Consider the following 14,234-nt stretch of genomic DNA (forward strand, 5'->3'; position numbering starts at 1 on the left):
CCCACGTGGACTATGTGCATATGTACAACAGGAGATGCATTCAATAATATTTATAGTGGCATTATTCAAAATATGTATAATATTTCATGATAAAAGGTTTAAAAACAGTGATTTAAAAACAGTGATTCAAAAAAATCAGTATTCAATATATGGACAGTATCAACTGTCTTCGTAAAAAAAATATTAAGGATATTTTCTTTTCTTTTTTTTTTTGAGACAGGATCTTAACTCTGTTGCCCAGGCTGGAGTGCAGTAGCTTGATCTTGGCTCACTGCAACCTCCACCTCCCGGGTTCAAGTGATCCTTCTGCCTCAGCCCCCCTAGTAGCTGGGATTACAGGCACCCACCATCGCGCTTAACCAATTTTTGTATTTTTAGTAGAGACAGGGTTTCACCATGTTAGCCAGGCTGGTCTTGAACTCCTGACCTCAGGTGATCCACCCGGCTCGGCCTCCCAAAGTGCTGGGATTACAGGCATGAGCCACCGTGCCTGGCCAGGATATTTTCTTTTTTTCCTTTGTTTTTTTGAGACAGAATCTCACTCTGTCGTCCAGGCTGGAGTGCAGTGGTGCAATCTTGGCTCACTGCAACCTCTGCCTCTGGGGTTCAAGCAATTCTAGTGCCTCAGCCTCCTGAGTAGCTGGGATTATAGACGCCTGCCACAGTGCCTGGCTCATTTTGTATTTTTAGTAGAGATGGGGTTTCACCATGTTGGTCAGGCTCATCTAGAATTCCTGGCCTCAAGTGATCTGCCCACCCGGCCTCCCAAAGTTCTGGGATTACAGGTGTGAGCCACTGTGCCTGGCCTCTTTTTTTACTTTTTTGAGATAGGATCTTGCTCTGTTGCCCAGGCTGGAATGCAGTGGTGCAATCACGGCTCACTGCAGCCTCAAACTCCTGGACTCAAGGGATCCTTCACGCCTCAGCCTCCTTAGTAGCTGAGACTACAGGTGCACACCACCATGCCCAGCTAATTTTTAAATTTTATTTTTACTTTTTTGTAGAGATGGTGGTGCAGGAGGGTGTCTCACAGTGTTGCCCAGGCTGGCCTCAAACTCCTGGGCTCAAGCAACCCTTTCACCTCCTAAGTAGTTGGGATTACAGGCATGAGCCACAGCACCCAGCTGTAAAAACTTTTATTATATGCACTGGGAGCTGGTAGACAAAAAAACCACCCTCACCTGTCTCTCCCTCCCTGGAAGTCATGACGGTCACAATAACAATGCCACATTCACATGCACAAACACCATGCCAAGCATTGCAAGCATTGACAGATGCAAGAGAAATACAGACAAGGTACACTGCCCAGAGATGTCCCTGTTTGGTCTCTTCCCCCACCAAAATAGAAGCTTTGGACTCCACCATGGCTGGGAAGGAATGTGTAGGGTGGTGAAAGAGGGCTCTGGAGAGATTTGGGTAGAAAGCTGATAACACAGACATGCCCAGATTCCAGCCTTACCTACCACATATGAAAAGGTGTCATTTTTCTGGGCAGTATCTACCATGGAGAATGGTGTGTGTCCCTACCACCACAAGGACTCCTACAAGGACTTCCTCATCCTAGGTAACGGCCCCCATCCCAGTCCCTCATGGCTCTCCAGCTAGTCACACAGCAATGTCTCCATTCAGGGTCATCTCAGTCCCAGCACATTCTGCACCCTCACCCCTGGGGGTATACTCTGCTGCCAGGACTGGCTGCCAACTGCCCGCCAACTGCCCATTCTGTCCCTGATCCCTTAGCCACCTGCTCTGTCCCGCCCTGCAGCTGGCTGGGGGCTCAGGCCTCCTGCTTCAGGGCTGCTCTTACTCCTGCCTCGGCACACTTCTGTCACCTCCTGGTGTGATCTTGCCCTTCCACTCTGCCCCAGGCCTAGCAGAAGGGCTTCCAGGGCACGTAGGAGCATGGCTGGAAGTGAGCCTGGGGCGAGGGACCCAGCTGCTCTGCAGGTTTCCCCTGGGCTGGAGGTGCCTTGGTCTTTGCAGGATAATTTTCTGGGTGGCCTTGGACCAACCCAGTTGTCCCCTCTTTCTTGCTTGCAGTTCTCAAGAATAACTGTAGAATGTGCTAGAAATGGAACATCCTGAGCTGTGGAGGGACTGGCCCAAACAGGGGAGAGAGCCAGGGGCTCTCCTGCGAACAGGATGTCCAGTGCTTTAGCCCCACATGTTGGGTGTGCATTGGGGTGTCCTAGGGTATAAAACCCAAGGCGGGCTGCTTTCTGGGATCCCTCAGCTGTGGTGCAAGTGGGGCATGCGCAGATGAGACTCCAGCTGCACCGAGCAGCTTTCCTAAGCCTTGGGGGACCAGCTTGCAATGAATCATAGGCTTCTGCTGTCCCTGGCTGCTTACCTGTAAGTAATAAGCCTGCTCCATGTAACTTGTATGCATAGGTGTTTCTGTCTCATGGGACGTAGACAAGCTGGTAGCTAGTACGCAGAGACCCTGCTTCGGTCTTTGTGAAAAAACATGAAGGATATTTTCTTTTTTTTACTTTTTTGAGACAGGGTCTTGCTCTGTTGCCCAGGCTGGAGGGCAGTGGTGCAATCATGGCTCACTGCAGCCTCAAACTCCCGGGCTCAAGGGATCCTTCCGGCCTCAGCCTCCGGAATAGCTGAGACTACAGGTGCACCCCACCATGCCCAGCTAATTTTTAAATTTTTAAATTGTATTTTTACTTTTATTCCTCCCTGTCCATCTGAGTGTTTCCTGTTCCCCGGGACTGTTCTCTGTGGCCCTGCAACTGCTCTTCCCTCCCTCTGGCTTTCCCCACTTCCCTTGCTGCTTCCTGTACAGCTGTTTGCTGCCTGCCCAGATCTGTCCCTGCTCCCTCTGTTGGTCCTTGTTCCCTCTGACTTTTCCTTGGTCCCTCTGTTTCCTATTCCCTCTAAATGTCTCTTGTTCCTTCCGAGTACCCCCGTTCTTTTATCGCTTTCTTTGACTCTACCTGGATCGCTCTAACTATTCATGCCTCCTGTTTCCTGTTCTGACTGCCCTGTGCTCCCTTTGTTGTCCCTCCAGCTGATCCTTGTTCTGTGGCACCATTCTGATTGTGTGCTAGTCTACCTGACTGTTCCCTGGTCCCTAAGGGCCTTTCTTGGCTCACACAGACTGACTGCTGTTAGATTCTGCTGACTAATCTCTAGTCTCCTGATTCTTCTCTGTCCTTGGACAGTTCCTTGAGTACATTTCTTTCTTTCCATTCTTTCCTTCCTTTTCTTCCTCCCTTCCTGTTTCTGAGACAGGGCGTCACTCTGCCACCCAGGCTGGAGTGCAGTGGCACAATCACGGCTCACTGCAGCCTCCACCTCCCAGGCTCAGATGATCCTCCCACCTCAGTACCACCCTACCCAGATGATTTTTTTTTGTATGTGTATATATATATATATATATATCACACATATATATACACACACACATATATGTGTATATACACACACACACACACACACATATATATATATATTTATTTATTTTGTAGACATGGGGTTTCACCATGTTGCCCAGGCTGGTCTTGAACTCCTGGCCTCAAACAATCCTCCCGCTTTGGCCTCCCAACGTGTTGGGATTACAGGTGTGAACCACCGTGCCTGGCCATTGAATACATTTCTACTATGCTCTCCCGTGATGTTCATGCATCTGGTCTGTGGACCACACTTTGAGTAGTACCTAACTAGCTAGCTTACGCCCTTACCCACTAAAGTGCACTATTGCGTGTTCTATGCCACAGCTGGATTCTGTACTTCCACTGCCTCCATTACTCACATTACATCTAACTATTGGCTAGTTCCTCTGATTGCTTCCCGGGTAGGGTGACCAAGTGTCCCAGTTTGCCCAGGAATGTTCCTGTTTTAGCACTGGAAGTCCCATGTCCCCTCAGTCACAGGCAAACCAGGATGGTCCTGGGAACTCTGGCTGTTTCCCAGACTCTCCAACTGTGCCTTCACCCCAGTAACTACTGCATGGGCCCTTGGGCTGTTAACTCGCTTCAGTTATACCATTCTTTCTGGCTCTCCTCTAGTCTCTCTAGCTGGCCACTGGTCAATCAGCCTGCTACCCCACACTGGATACATGTTTAATGCTCACTTGACCTGTTCCCTAGTTCCTCTGGTTACTTCCCGGGGCCTCTGGTGGACCCTCAGCCCCAAGCACATTTTGGCTGCTCCCTCTGGCTGCCCCCCAGCCTCAGTGACTGTTTCTTGCTCCAGGTGTTCCACAGTACTCTAGGCCATTCTGCAGCTTCAGAGGCTCTTCTCTCATCTTTCCACCTGTTCCATGGGCTCTGTCCCTTCCCTGATCCCTCTGCCCATTCTACAGCCTCAGCAATTGTCTCCTGGTTCCTCTGGCTGCAATCCATTCTCTGGGTCATATTTCCCATTTCTTGTTCCCTGGTATCGCTGTCTTTTGCCTATGCCCTCAAGCTCTCTTCTAAACCAAGGAACTGCTTCCTGGTTCCTCGGGAAGTTGCTTGTCCCTCAGGCTCATACCCAGTTCCTTGGATATGTTTGCCTTTTCCATTTTATCTGATTCTTCTGCTTCCTCACCCTTCTGGATACTGACTGCTCCGTCTGGCTGCTATTTGGTTCCTCTATTTCCTGGTACCTCCTCCTATTTCATGATCCTTCTCACTGTTCTTTAACCCTCGGCTCTTCCCTGCTCCTCAGTGATCACCACTTCTCCAGCCTCAGAAACTGTTTCTTGGTCTCTGGCTCCAGCGTCTGACTCATGTCCTGTTTGTTTCATTATTCTTCCACCTATACCCTGGACCCCTTGGCTATTCTTCATCTCTAGTAAGTGCACCATGGTCCCTGTTCCTTATTCCCTTGTGGCTCCTCCCAGCCCTCTTTACCTTACTGATCCCTCTGCTTCTTCTCCATCTTCAGCCACTGTTTCTTGGTACAACTGGCTGCTCCTCAAACCCTGGGGATATTTTTATTGGTTCCTAGGTATCTCTGCCTATACTCTGCTCCCTGATGTTTAATGAAAAAACCAAGAACCTAACCAATAAATAAGTCAATAAATAATATTCCCCCCAGGGTCTCGGTCATTTCCATCTCTTGAGGTGGGTCAGAGATCTGTGGTTGGGAAAGAAGAGATGAATGGAGAAATGTGCCTTGCAGAGCCCAGAATCATTCGTCTAGAAATCCCCCCTATTGGCTGGGCAAGAGGCCATGTGCAGGAGTGGGGAGGACCACATTGTCATGGCCCTAACCTGTGGGTCCGTGACTGACATGATTGAGCAGAGCTTAGACAAGGTGGAAGTGTACTACTGTCAAGCATTGATTCCCTTGCTATTTAATGCCCCTATACCTTTGACTCAAAAACATAATTTCAATGACTTGGCAGAAAGATGTATTTATTTATTTACTTATTTATTTATTTTGAGACGGAGTCTCACTCTGTCACCCAGGCTGGAGTGCAGTGGTGTGATCTCGGCTCACTGTAGCCTCAACCTCCTGGGCTCAAATGATTCTCTGACCTCAGCCTCCCAGGTAGCTGCGACTACAGGTGCACACCACCACACCTGGCTAATTTTTGTATTTTTGTTGAGATAGGGTCTTACTATGTTGCCTAGGCTGGTCTCAAACTCCTGAGCTCAAGCGATCTGCCCGCCTTGGCCTCCCAAAGTGCTGGGATTACAGGCATGAGCCACCATGCCCAGCTGGCAGAAAGATTTAAATGTAGGAATTTTATCATAGCAGTTTTAATCACAATAGAAAACCTGAAATACCCTAAATGCACATTATTAGTGGACTGGTTGTGGGGGGATGGGGAGACATTGGTCAAAGTATACGAAGTTTTGTTAGAGGGAATAAGTTTTTGAGATCTATTGCAGTTTGGTGGCTATAGTTAATAATGATGTAATGTTATTTCAAAATTGCAAAGAGAGCAGATTTTAAATGTTCACATTACCAAAGAAATAAGTCTTTGAGGTAATGGATATGTTAATTAGGTTGATTTAAATATTCTACAATGTATACAAATATCAAAACATCACATTGTACCCCATAAATATACATAATTATTATTCGTCAATTAAAAATAAAATATGCAGGGCATGGTGGTGACTCACGCCTGTAATTCCAGCACTCGGGGAGGCCAAGGCAGGAAGATCACTTGACCCCAGGAGTTTGAGACCAGCTGGGTGTGGTCCCATGTGCCTGTAGTCCCAGCTACTTGGGAGGCTAAGGTGGGAGGATTGCCTGAGCCCAGGAGGTTGAGGCTGCAGTAAGCTGAGATTGCGCCACTGCACTCTAGCCTGGGCAACAGAGGGAGACTGCCTCAGAGAAAAAACATTAAAATAAATAAGTAAAATTAAAAAAAATAGTGAACTGGCTAAATTATGGACATCATAAGTGTATGAAGAAAAATACTTGCTGCTTAGCAAATTATGTTAAACTGCCCAGTTAAAAATGAGGTAACCAAAGAGTATGATTCTGTTTTAAAACTTTAGCTATATATGTGTATGTGTATAGTATGTATGCCTACTCTGGCCCCACACATATACTCACACACATGCACACATGCACATACAAAGGAAAAAACAACTGAAAGGAAATACAGCTAAATGTTAACACTGGTTAACTTTGGGTAATGTTGGAACGACAAGTAATTTTTTAGTTTCTTCTATTTGCTAACCTATACTTTCTAATATTTTATTATGAAGTTATAAAATGACCAAAAAAATAATATTTAAAAGTTTAATATTATCCTAATGACTGCATGACCCTGAGTCCCTGAGATAATGAACCCTTCCAGAGCCAACAGCATCCACAGGTAGGTCTGAAAGGAGGGAGCTGTCGGGCAGGGTCTGGCTTGCTCGTGGTCCTCCTCGGCTTACAGAATCTCAATGGGAACTCTGATCTGAAAGGGAGCTCTGAGAGGGAAACCTGATCTCAGCTGTGGTGCGGTGAGGGTGGAAGACACAGTCAGGAGACCTGGCTCCAGTCTAGTGTTGTCACCGCCAACCTGAGAGGCCTGGGTGAGTCATGTGTCTTCTGGGGCATTTTATTCATCTTTTTTTTTTTTGAGTCTCACTCAGGCTGGAACGCAGTGGCATGATCTCAGCTCACTGCAACCTCCACCTCCCAGGTTCAAGCGATTCTCCTGCCTCAGCCTCCCAAGTAGCTGGGATTACAGGCATGCGCCACCACGCTCAGCTAACTTTGTATTTTTAGTAGAGACGGGGGTTCGCCATGTTGGTCAGGCTGGTCTTGAACTCCTGACCTCAAGCAATCCACCCACCTCAGCCTCCCAAAGGTGCTGGGATTACAGGCATGAGCCACTGTGCCAGGCCATTTTATTCATCTTTGAAAGAAGGGACAGCCAGGAGGGCCCCAGAGACTGTGGTGGCCCTACTACCCTACCAGTCTCTAAGTTCCAAAGAAAAAGGATTTTTCTTTACCTAAATCAGGATAGAGGAGAAATCACCAGATCCCCAGAGACCTGGGAGAAGGGGGCACTGGTGGGGATCAGCTGACATCTGTAAAGAGCCGATGGAGAGGGAAGGGTTGGTGCTGGGGTGGGGGATGGAGTCTCCCTGGCTATGGATAGTGGCTGCTTCTACCTGGACCTCACCCTCATTTGCCCTGCAGGGAGCTGCCCCCACTCCCTAGGCTGTAGGGCTCACCTTCCACATCCTCCCTCTCCTCTAGTGTAATCAGCCACATTACACTGTCCACTGAAACACACCGGGCTTTGGATGTGGCCGCATCAGCCAAGTGGTGCTCACTCTCAGCAAGAGGACCCTGATCTGTCTCCAGGGCGGCAGTCCGGAATCTGCCACTTCCTCTGACTCACCTCCTTCTGCCCCGAGGCCCTGGGGACAGGTCAGGGTATCTCCTCACTGAATGAATTCTTGCCTCTGGGGTCCTTTCCCTCCTCACCTCACATGAGCTGCCACGTCCCTCTGCAGCCAGGGCCGGGGACCATGGGGGAGAGTCCCCATTAGCTGCCATGTTCACGCTGGGCCTCAGCCCTCAGGCTCTCCTGCTGACAACCCCACTCTTCCCCAAGCTGGAAGCTGAGCTGGCATCTGTGGACTCAACCGGAGCTGCTGGGGCGAGGCAAGCAGGGGTCAGAAGGAAGATCCTGCAGTTTCCACTAAGAAGCCTGGCCCCCGGACTCTGCAGAGGCTCCAAGAAACCCTGGAAAGACAGTGTCCACATGGTCATCACTCCGCATTCATCCACAAATGTTTTCTGGTGGCGCCCAGGGGCCGCTCACTGTGCTGGATGCTGCGGAAGAGAAAAGTTTGGTAAAACCCACACCAAGCATTAAAGCAAAACATGGGGAAAATTCACAAGATCTGGTGTAAAATGAATGAGGGTTTGTATTTAAGCTCTTCTATGTTCTAGCTAGAATTTGGGGAAGTCATTTTATGTGAAGTTTCTTCATCTTATAACAGGATGAAAATACCTATCTCATAGGGTTGTTAGAATTAAATGAAATGATGCTTCTAGGCACACCTACTTGATACCTGGAACATGCTCAACTCATATTAAATAGTGCTATTATTACAAGATGCAAGGCATGTTTTATTAGGTGCCCCATTTAATTTTCACACTCATCCTGTGGACTAGGCATTACTATTATTACGAATCCCATTTACCATCAGATAGAGCTGTTCAGAAATATTAAGAAATTTGCCCCAGGATCACTCAGATGAGGGGGAAGGACAAGGATTCAAACCCAGGTATGCCTGGTTCCAAAGCATACTTTCTTAAATACTGAGCCATTTGGTACTCTATACATGGCAGAATCACAATAAACACTGTGGTTCCTGCTACCTTCAAAGTGCTCTGGCTGAGGGGTGACCATGCCACTTGAGCATAAACTGAGCTTCTGTGTAATTCAGTGTACATTCTATGCAAAGGATAGAGCCCATCCTCTTCTGTCAAAGATGAAAACTCATACTTATCCCTTTCCATCAGGCCCTGAAAACCTGCAGGTCTGCACAGGCTCCCAAATCCCTATAGCCCACACTGTTGACAAAAAACTGTGTCCCAAATGGTGTCATCAATTGGTTTCCACAGGCTCCTCAAATTATCACCAACCCAGGCAGCACACCATCAATAGGATCAATGACTCCCATAAAACCCTCAGTAATAGAAGTTCTAGTCCATGACAAAGCAACTCACACAGTACTATAATAACCAATGTCCATAGGTCCCAATCCAGGACTGCCACAGGACCCCCAAAACTGACTTGTAATCCCTGAGAATCCCAGACTTGCAATCATTCACCACCTTAGCACCCCAATCAATAAGCTCTCATGGACTGAATCGATGACCTCAGATACTGACATTTCCAACACTTCCAGGCAGAACCAACACGCCATTTACAAGGAAAAGGGATCACAATGGCACTAGATTTATTTGCAACAACAGAAGCCATGTTAGAAGAAAACTCTACAAATTATTGAGACAGGACTGAGATCCAAGAATTCTAAACCTGCCCTAGCTAGATACCATTCTTTTGTCAGAGCAAAAGAAAGACAATTTTAGATATAAAAGCATTTCTAGCATTTTATGCCAATATTCCAATCTCAGGAGAACACTCAAGGGAATAGTCTAAACAATGGTAAATGGAATAGAAACAGAAACGTCAAAATAGGAAAGCAGTTTTGAGAAAGGATTCTTGCAATTGATATATAATTATATCTGGATAAAGAAAAACAATGGGCATTTGTAGTAAATAAGGCTGTTACTATTAACTATGTGGAAATTTAAAAATTCCCTGGCCAGGTGCCGTGGCTCACGCCTGTAATTCCAGCACTTTGGGAGGCCAAGGAGAGCGGATCACCAAGTCAGGAGATCAAGACCATCCTGGCTAACACTGTGAAACACTAAAAATATAAAAAATTAGCCGGGCGTGGTGGCACGCACCTGTAGTCCCACCTACTCGGGAGGCTGAGGCAGGAGAATCGCTTGAACCCGGGAGGCGGAGGTTGCAGTGAGCCGAGATTGCGCCACTGCACTCCAGCCTGGGTGACAGAGAGAGACTGTCTCAAAAAAACACAAACAAACAAACAAACAAATTCCCTGGAAAATTTACTGAGTGAAATGAGGAGAAGGCAAATTACAAATTTCCATGGGCAGATATTGGTACCATATTATTTGGATTTAGTAATATAGAAAATATACACAATCATATTTGTAAGGAAGGTAAAGGCAACTACTAGCAGAAATTGATTAAAAAATAATTAAAATTCCAAACAATCAAAATTCAAAAGTAATAAAAACCTGAAAGGAGATTAAGAGAAACATGACCGAGGCCGGGCGCAGTGGCTCACACCCGTAATCCCGGCAGTTTGGGAGGCCGAGGCAGGCAAATCACGAGGTCAGGAGTTCAAGACCATCCTGGCCAACATGGTGAAACCCCGTCTCTACCAAAATTACAAAAATTAGCTGCGTGTGGTGGTGTGTGCCTGTAATCCCAGCTACTCAGGAGGTTGAGGCAGGGTAATTGCTTGAACCCGGGAGGTGGAGGTTGCAGTGAGCTGAGATTGTGCCACTGCACTCCAGCCTGGGTGACAGAGCGAGACTCCGTCTCAAAAAAAAAGAGAAACACGACCGGCCGGGCGCAGTGGCTCACACTTGTAATCCCAGCACTTTGGGAGGCTGAGGCAGGCAGATCACCTGAGGTCAGGAGTTTGACACCAGCCTGGTCAACATGGTGAAACCCTATCTCTACTACAAATACAAAAATTAGCCAGGTGTGGTGGCAGGCGCCTGTAATCCCAGCTACTCGGGAGGCTAAGGCATGAGAATCGCTTGAACCCAGGAAGCGGAGGTTGCAGTGAGTTGAGATTGTGCCACTGCACTCCAGCCTGGGGGGACACAGTGAGACTCTGTTTCAAAAAAAAAAAAAAAAAATAGCAAACAAAAAATAACAGGAGAAAAAAAGGAAAAAAAATAATAGGAGGCATAAAATCAAGTATGTTATAATGCAAAGAAATTGAAATGAGTTGAATTCTGCTATAAAAGACAAAGATTTATGGGACTGGGCTAAAAAACAAAATATAGTTGCAACATATCTAAAACAAAATGATGAAGATGTAAAATGAAGCATTTGATAGAAACACACCATATTGTTGATCATTCTTTCCTTTATGGTTGGCTTGTTAGGAAACCTTCACCTACCTCAGGGTCATGTAAAAGTTTTATCATTTTAGCTTTCACATTTAGGTCCACAGTCCATCTGGGAAGGATTTTAGCGTGTGGTATGTGTTAGAGTCAAGATTCATTTCTTTCATATGGAAGCAAGACGATCCAGCACCATTTATTGAAAAGCCTACCCATGGCCGGGCACAGTGGCTCATGTCTGTAATCCCAACACTTTGGGAGACTGAGGTGGGCAGATCACCTGAGCTCAGGAGTTCGAGGTCAGCCTGGCCAATATGGTAAAACCCTATCTCTACGGAAAATACAAAAATTAGCCAGGCGTAGTGGCAGACGCCTGTAATTGTAGCTACTCGGGAGGCTGAGGCAGGAGAATCGCTTGAACCCAGGAGGCGGGGGTTACAGTGAGCTGAGATCTCACCACTGCACTCCAGCCTGGGGGGATAGAGTGAGAATCTGTCTCCAAAAAAGAAAAAAAAAAAAAAAGAAAAGACTATCCTTTCTCCACTGCTCTGTAGTGTCTCCTTGTGAATCATACATGTGGGGACCATTCCTGAACTCTGTATTTCCATTGGTTTATTTGTCTACTCTGGGACCAGTGTTATAGTCTTAATTAATGTGCTTTATATTAAGTCCTGATAAAGGATACCTAGATTGGACTACATTAAAATTAAGGACTTCTGTTCATCAGAAGATAAAATTAAAAATGTAAAGGCAAATCCTACAGTGGCAGAAGGTAATTGTAATACCTATATTTGACAAATGATTAATATCTCAAATATATCAAGAATGTCTAGAAATCACTAAGAGCCACAGAAAAAGGGCAAAAGGAACAGGCATTTCACAAAGAAAATATCCAAACAGCAAATAAGTTTATAAAAAGATGCTCGACTTCACCAGTTGGCAAGGAAATAGAAGTTAAACTACAATAAGATAATCCTCCACATAATCCTCCATATCTACAATAAGATAATCCCACCAGAAATTGCCAAAATGAAAAAGATGGGAAATAAACAAGAGTGGGCAAGGATGTGGAGCAGCCAAAACTCATAGATTGCTTGTTAGGATCATAAACTAGTACATACACTTTGAAAAACTGTTTGGTAGTATCTATTAATGATGAATACATGCAACATCCTATGACCCTGCTATTTGACTCCAGTTCTCTCTCACTCAAGAGAAATGCAAATATTTGTTTACTAAAAGAGATGATAATGTTCATGGTAGCTTTATTCAAAACTAAAAATTATGTAAATGCCCATCAACATCAGAATGGGTAGACAAGTTGTGTTATATTTATACAAGGAAATACTACACAGCAATGAGAAAGAATAAATTGCCATACTCAACACGCATGAGTCTCATCCCATGAACACTCTGTTGAACTAAAGAAACCAGACTCAAAAGAGCAATGAAGCCATGCCATATGATTATGTTTATATACATTTCAAAGAAAACACGGCTTCTTTTTTTTTTTTTTTTTTTTTGAGACAGAATCTCGCTCTGTCTCCAGCCTGGTGTGCAGTGGTGAGATCTCGGCTCACTGCAACCTCTACCTCCAGGGTTCAAGCGATTCTCCTGCCTCAGCCTCCCAAGTAGCTGGGACTACAGGCGTGTGCCACCATGCCCAGCTAATGTTTGCATTTTTAGTAGAGATGGGGTTTCACCATGTTGGGCAGGATGGTCTCAATCTCCTGACCTCATGATCTGACTGCCTCAGCCTCCCAAAGAAACATGGCTTCTTTAAAACTTTTTTTTTTTTTTTTTGAGATGGCGTCTTGCTCTGTCGCCTAGGCTGGAGTGCAGTGGCACGATCTTGGCTCACTGCAACATCTGCCTCCCGAGTTCAAGCAATTCTCCTGTCTCAGCCTCCTGAGTAGCTGGGATTATAGGCGTCCGCCACCATGCCTGGCTAATTTTTACATTTTTAGTAGAGACGGGGTTTCATCATATTGGTCAGGCTGGTCTCGAACTCCTGACCTCGTGATCCATCTGCCTCAGCCCCCCAAAGTGCTGAGATTACAGGCATAAGCCACTGCGCCTGGCCTACAAAAAAATTTTTTTTTTAGAGACAGGGTCCTGCTCTGTCACCCAGCCGGGAGTGCAGTGGCATGATCATAGCTCACTGCAGCCTCAAACTCCTGAGCTCAAGTAATCATCCTGCCTCAGCCTCCTAAGTCGCTGGGACTACAGGTGCATGCCACCACACCCAGCTAAAAAACATGACTTATTGAGAGCTAGTAACATTTCTTCATCTAGGTGGTGGCTATGCAGGTTTGTCTGGTCTGTTAAAAAATCATCAAGCTAAATATGCACAATGTGTGTACTTTTCTGTATTATGTTATATTTCAATGAGGATTTAAAACTATACAATTTACTAGGCAAATACCAAGAAAATGAAAGGAGGTCTGAAAATAGAATTATTGTGGGGGAAATTAAGGTCCAAAGCATTCAACAGATTAACAAAAAAGGGGAATATCTTTTAATAATAAAAGAAACAATAAAGAAGTACTAACTGGCATAAACCTTCAGGATCATTCAACGCATACAAATAAAACCAGCACAAATGCATTAAACCACATGAAGTCTTAAAAATCATAATTGTTTTTGTATTATATTTAACAAGTGTTGCTATTAAGGTTATGCCAGTTTTTAAAAGGAACTCAGGAAATTTATTTTTATGTGTTAAAATGGCATAGATATTATCTTCTTTAAAGTTCAGCTACAAACACATTTAGAACTGGTGCCTTTTAAAAATGGTACATTTTAACTATTTTCCTTTCTTTGAATTTTGGTCTTTACCAAATGTTGGAGAGGATGCAGATAAACTAGATCTCTAACATATTGCCAGCAGGAGTGTAAAGTGGTACAGCCACTCTGGAAAATAGTTTGGCAGCTTCTTTAAAAACTAAAATACTTATCACTTGATCCAGCAATTGCACTTCTGGGCATTCATCCCAGAGAAAGGAAATCTTACGTGTATACAAAAACCTGTACAAGATTGTTCATTACAGCTTGATATGTAATAGCCTCAGACCGGAAACAAGCAAAATGGCCCTCAATAGGTGAATGGCTAAACAAACTGTAGTAAATCTATAATATGGAATACTACT

The 14,234-nt window shown here is 45.4% G+C and overlaps 1 protein-coding gene across 10 annotated transcripts in view; it reads right to left on the reverse strand.

Moving 5' to 3' along the window:
• ZNF41 (zinc finger protein 41) overlaps positions 1–14,234 on the reverse strand; it is a 42,693-nt gene that overhangs the window by 16,022 nt on the left and 12,437 nt on the right. For 2 of the 10 annotated variants that reach the window (XM_063721010.1, NM_001133553.1), the window contains 1 exon segment: positions 7,885–8,235. The exons of 3 other annotated variants lie outside the window; for them this stretch is intronic. In XM_063721010.1, coding sequence (XP_063577080.1) covers positions 7,885–7,956 — 72 coding nt within the window. In that variant the 5' untranslated portion in view covers positions 7,957–8,235. 10 annotated transcript variants of the gene reach the window in all.

Source organism: Pongo abelii, chromosome X (genome assembly GCF_028885655.2).
Source record: "Pongo abelii isolate AG06213 chromosome X, NHGRI_mPonAbe1-v2.0_pri, whole genome shotgun sequence".
NCBI lineage: Eukaryota > Metazoa > Chordata > Mammalia > Primates > Hominidae > Pongo > Pongo abelii.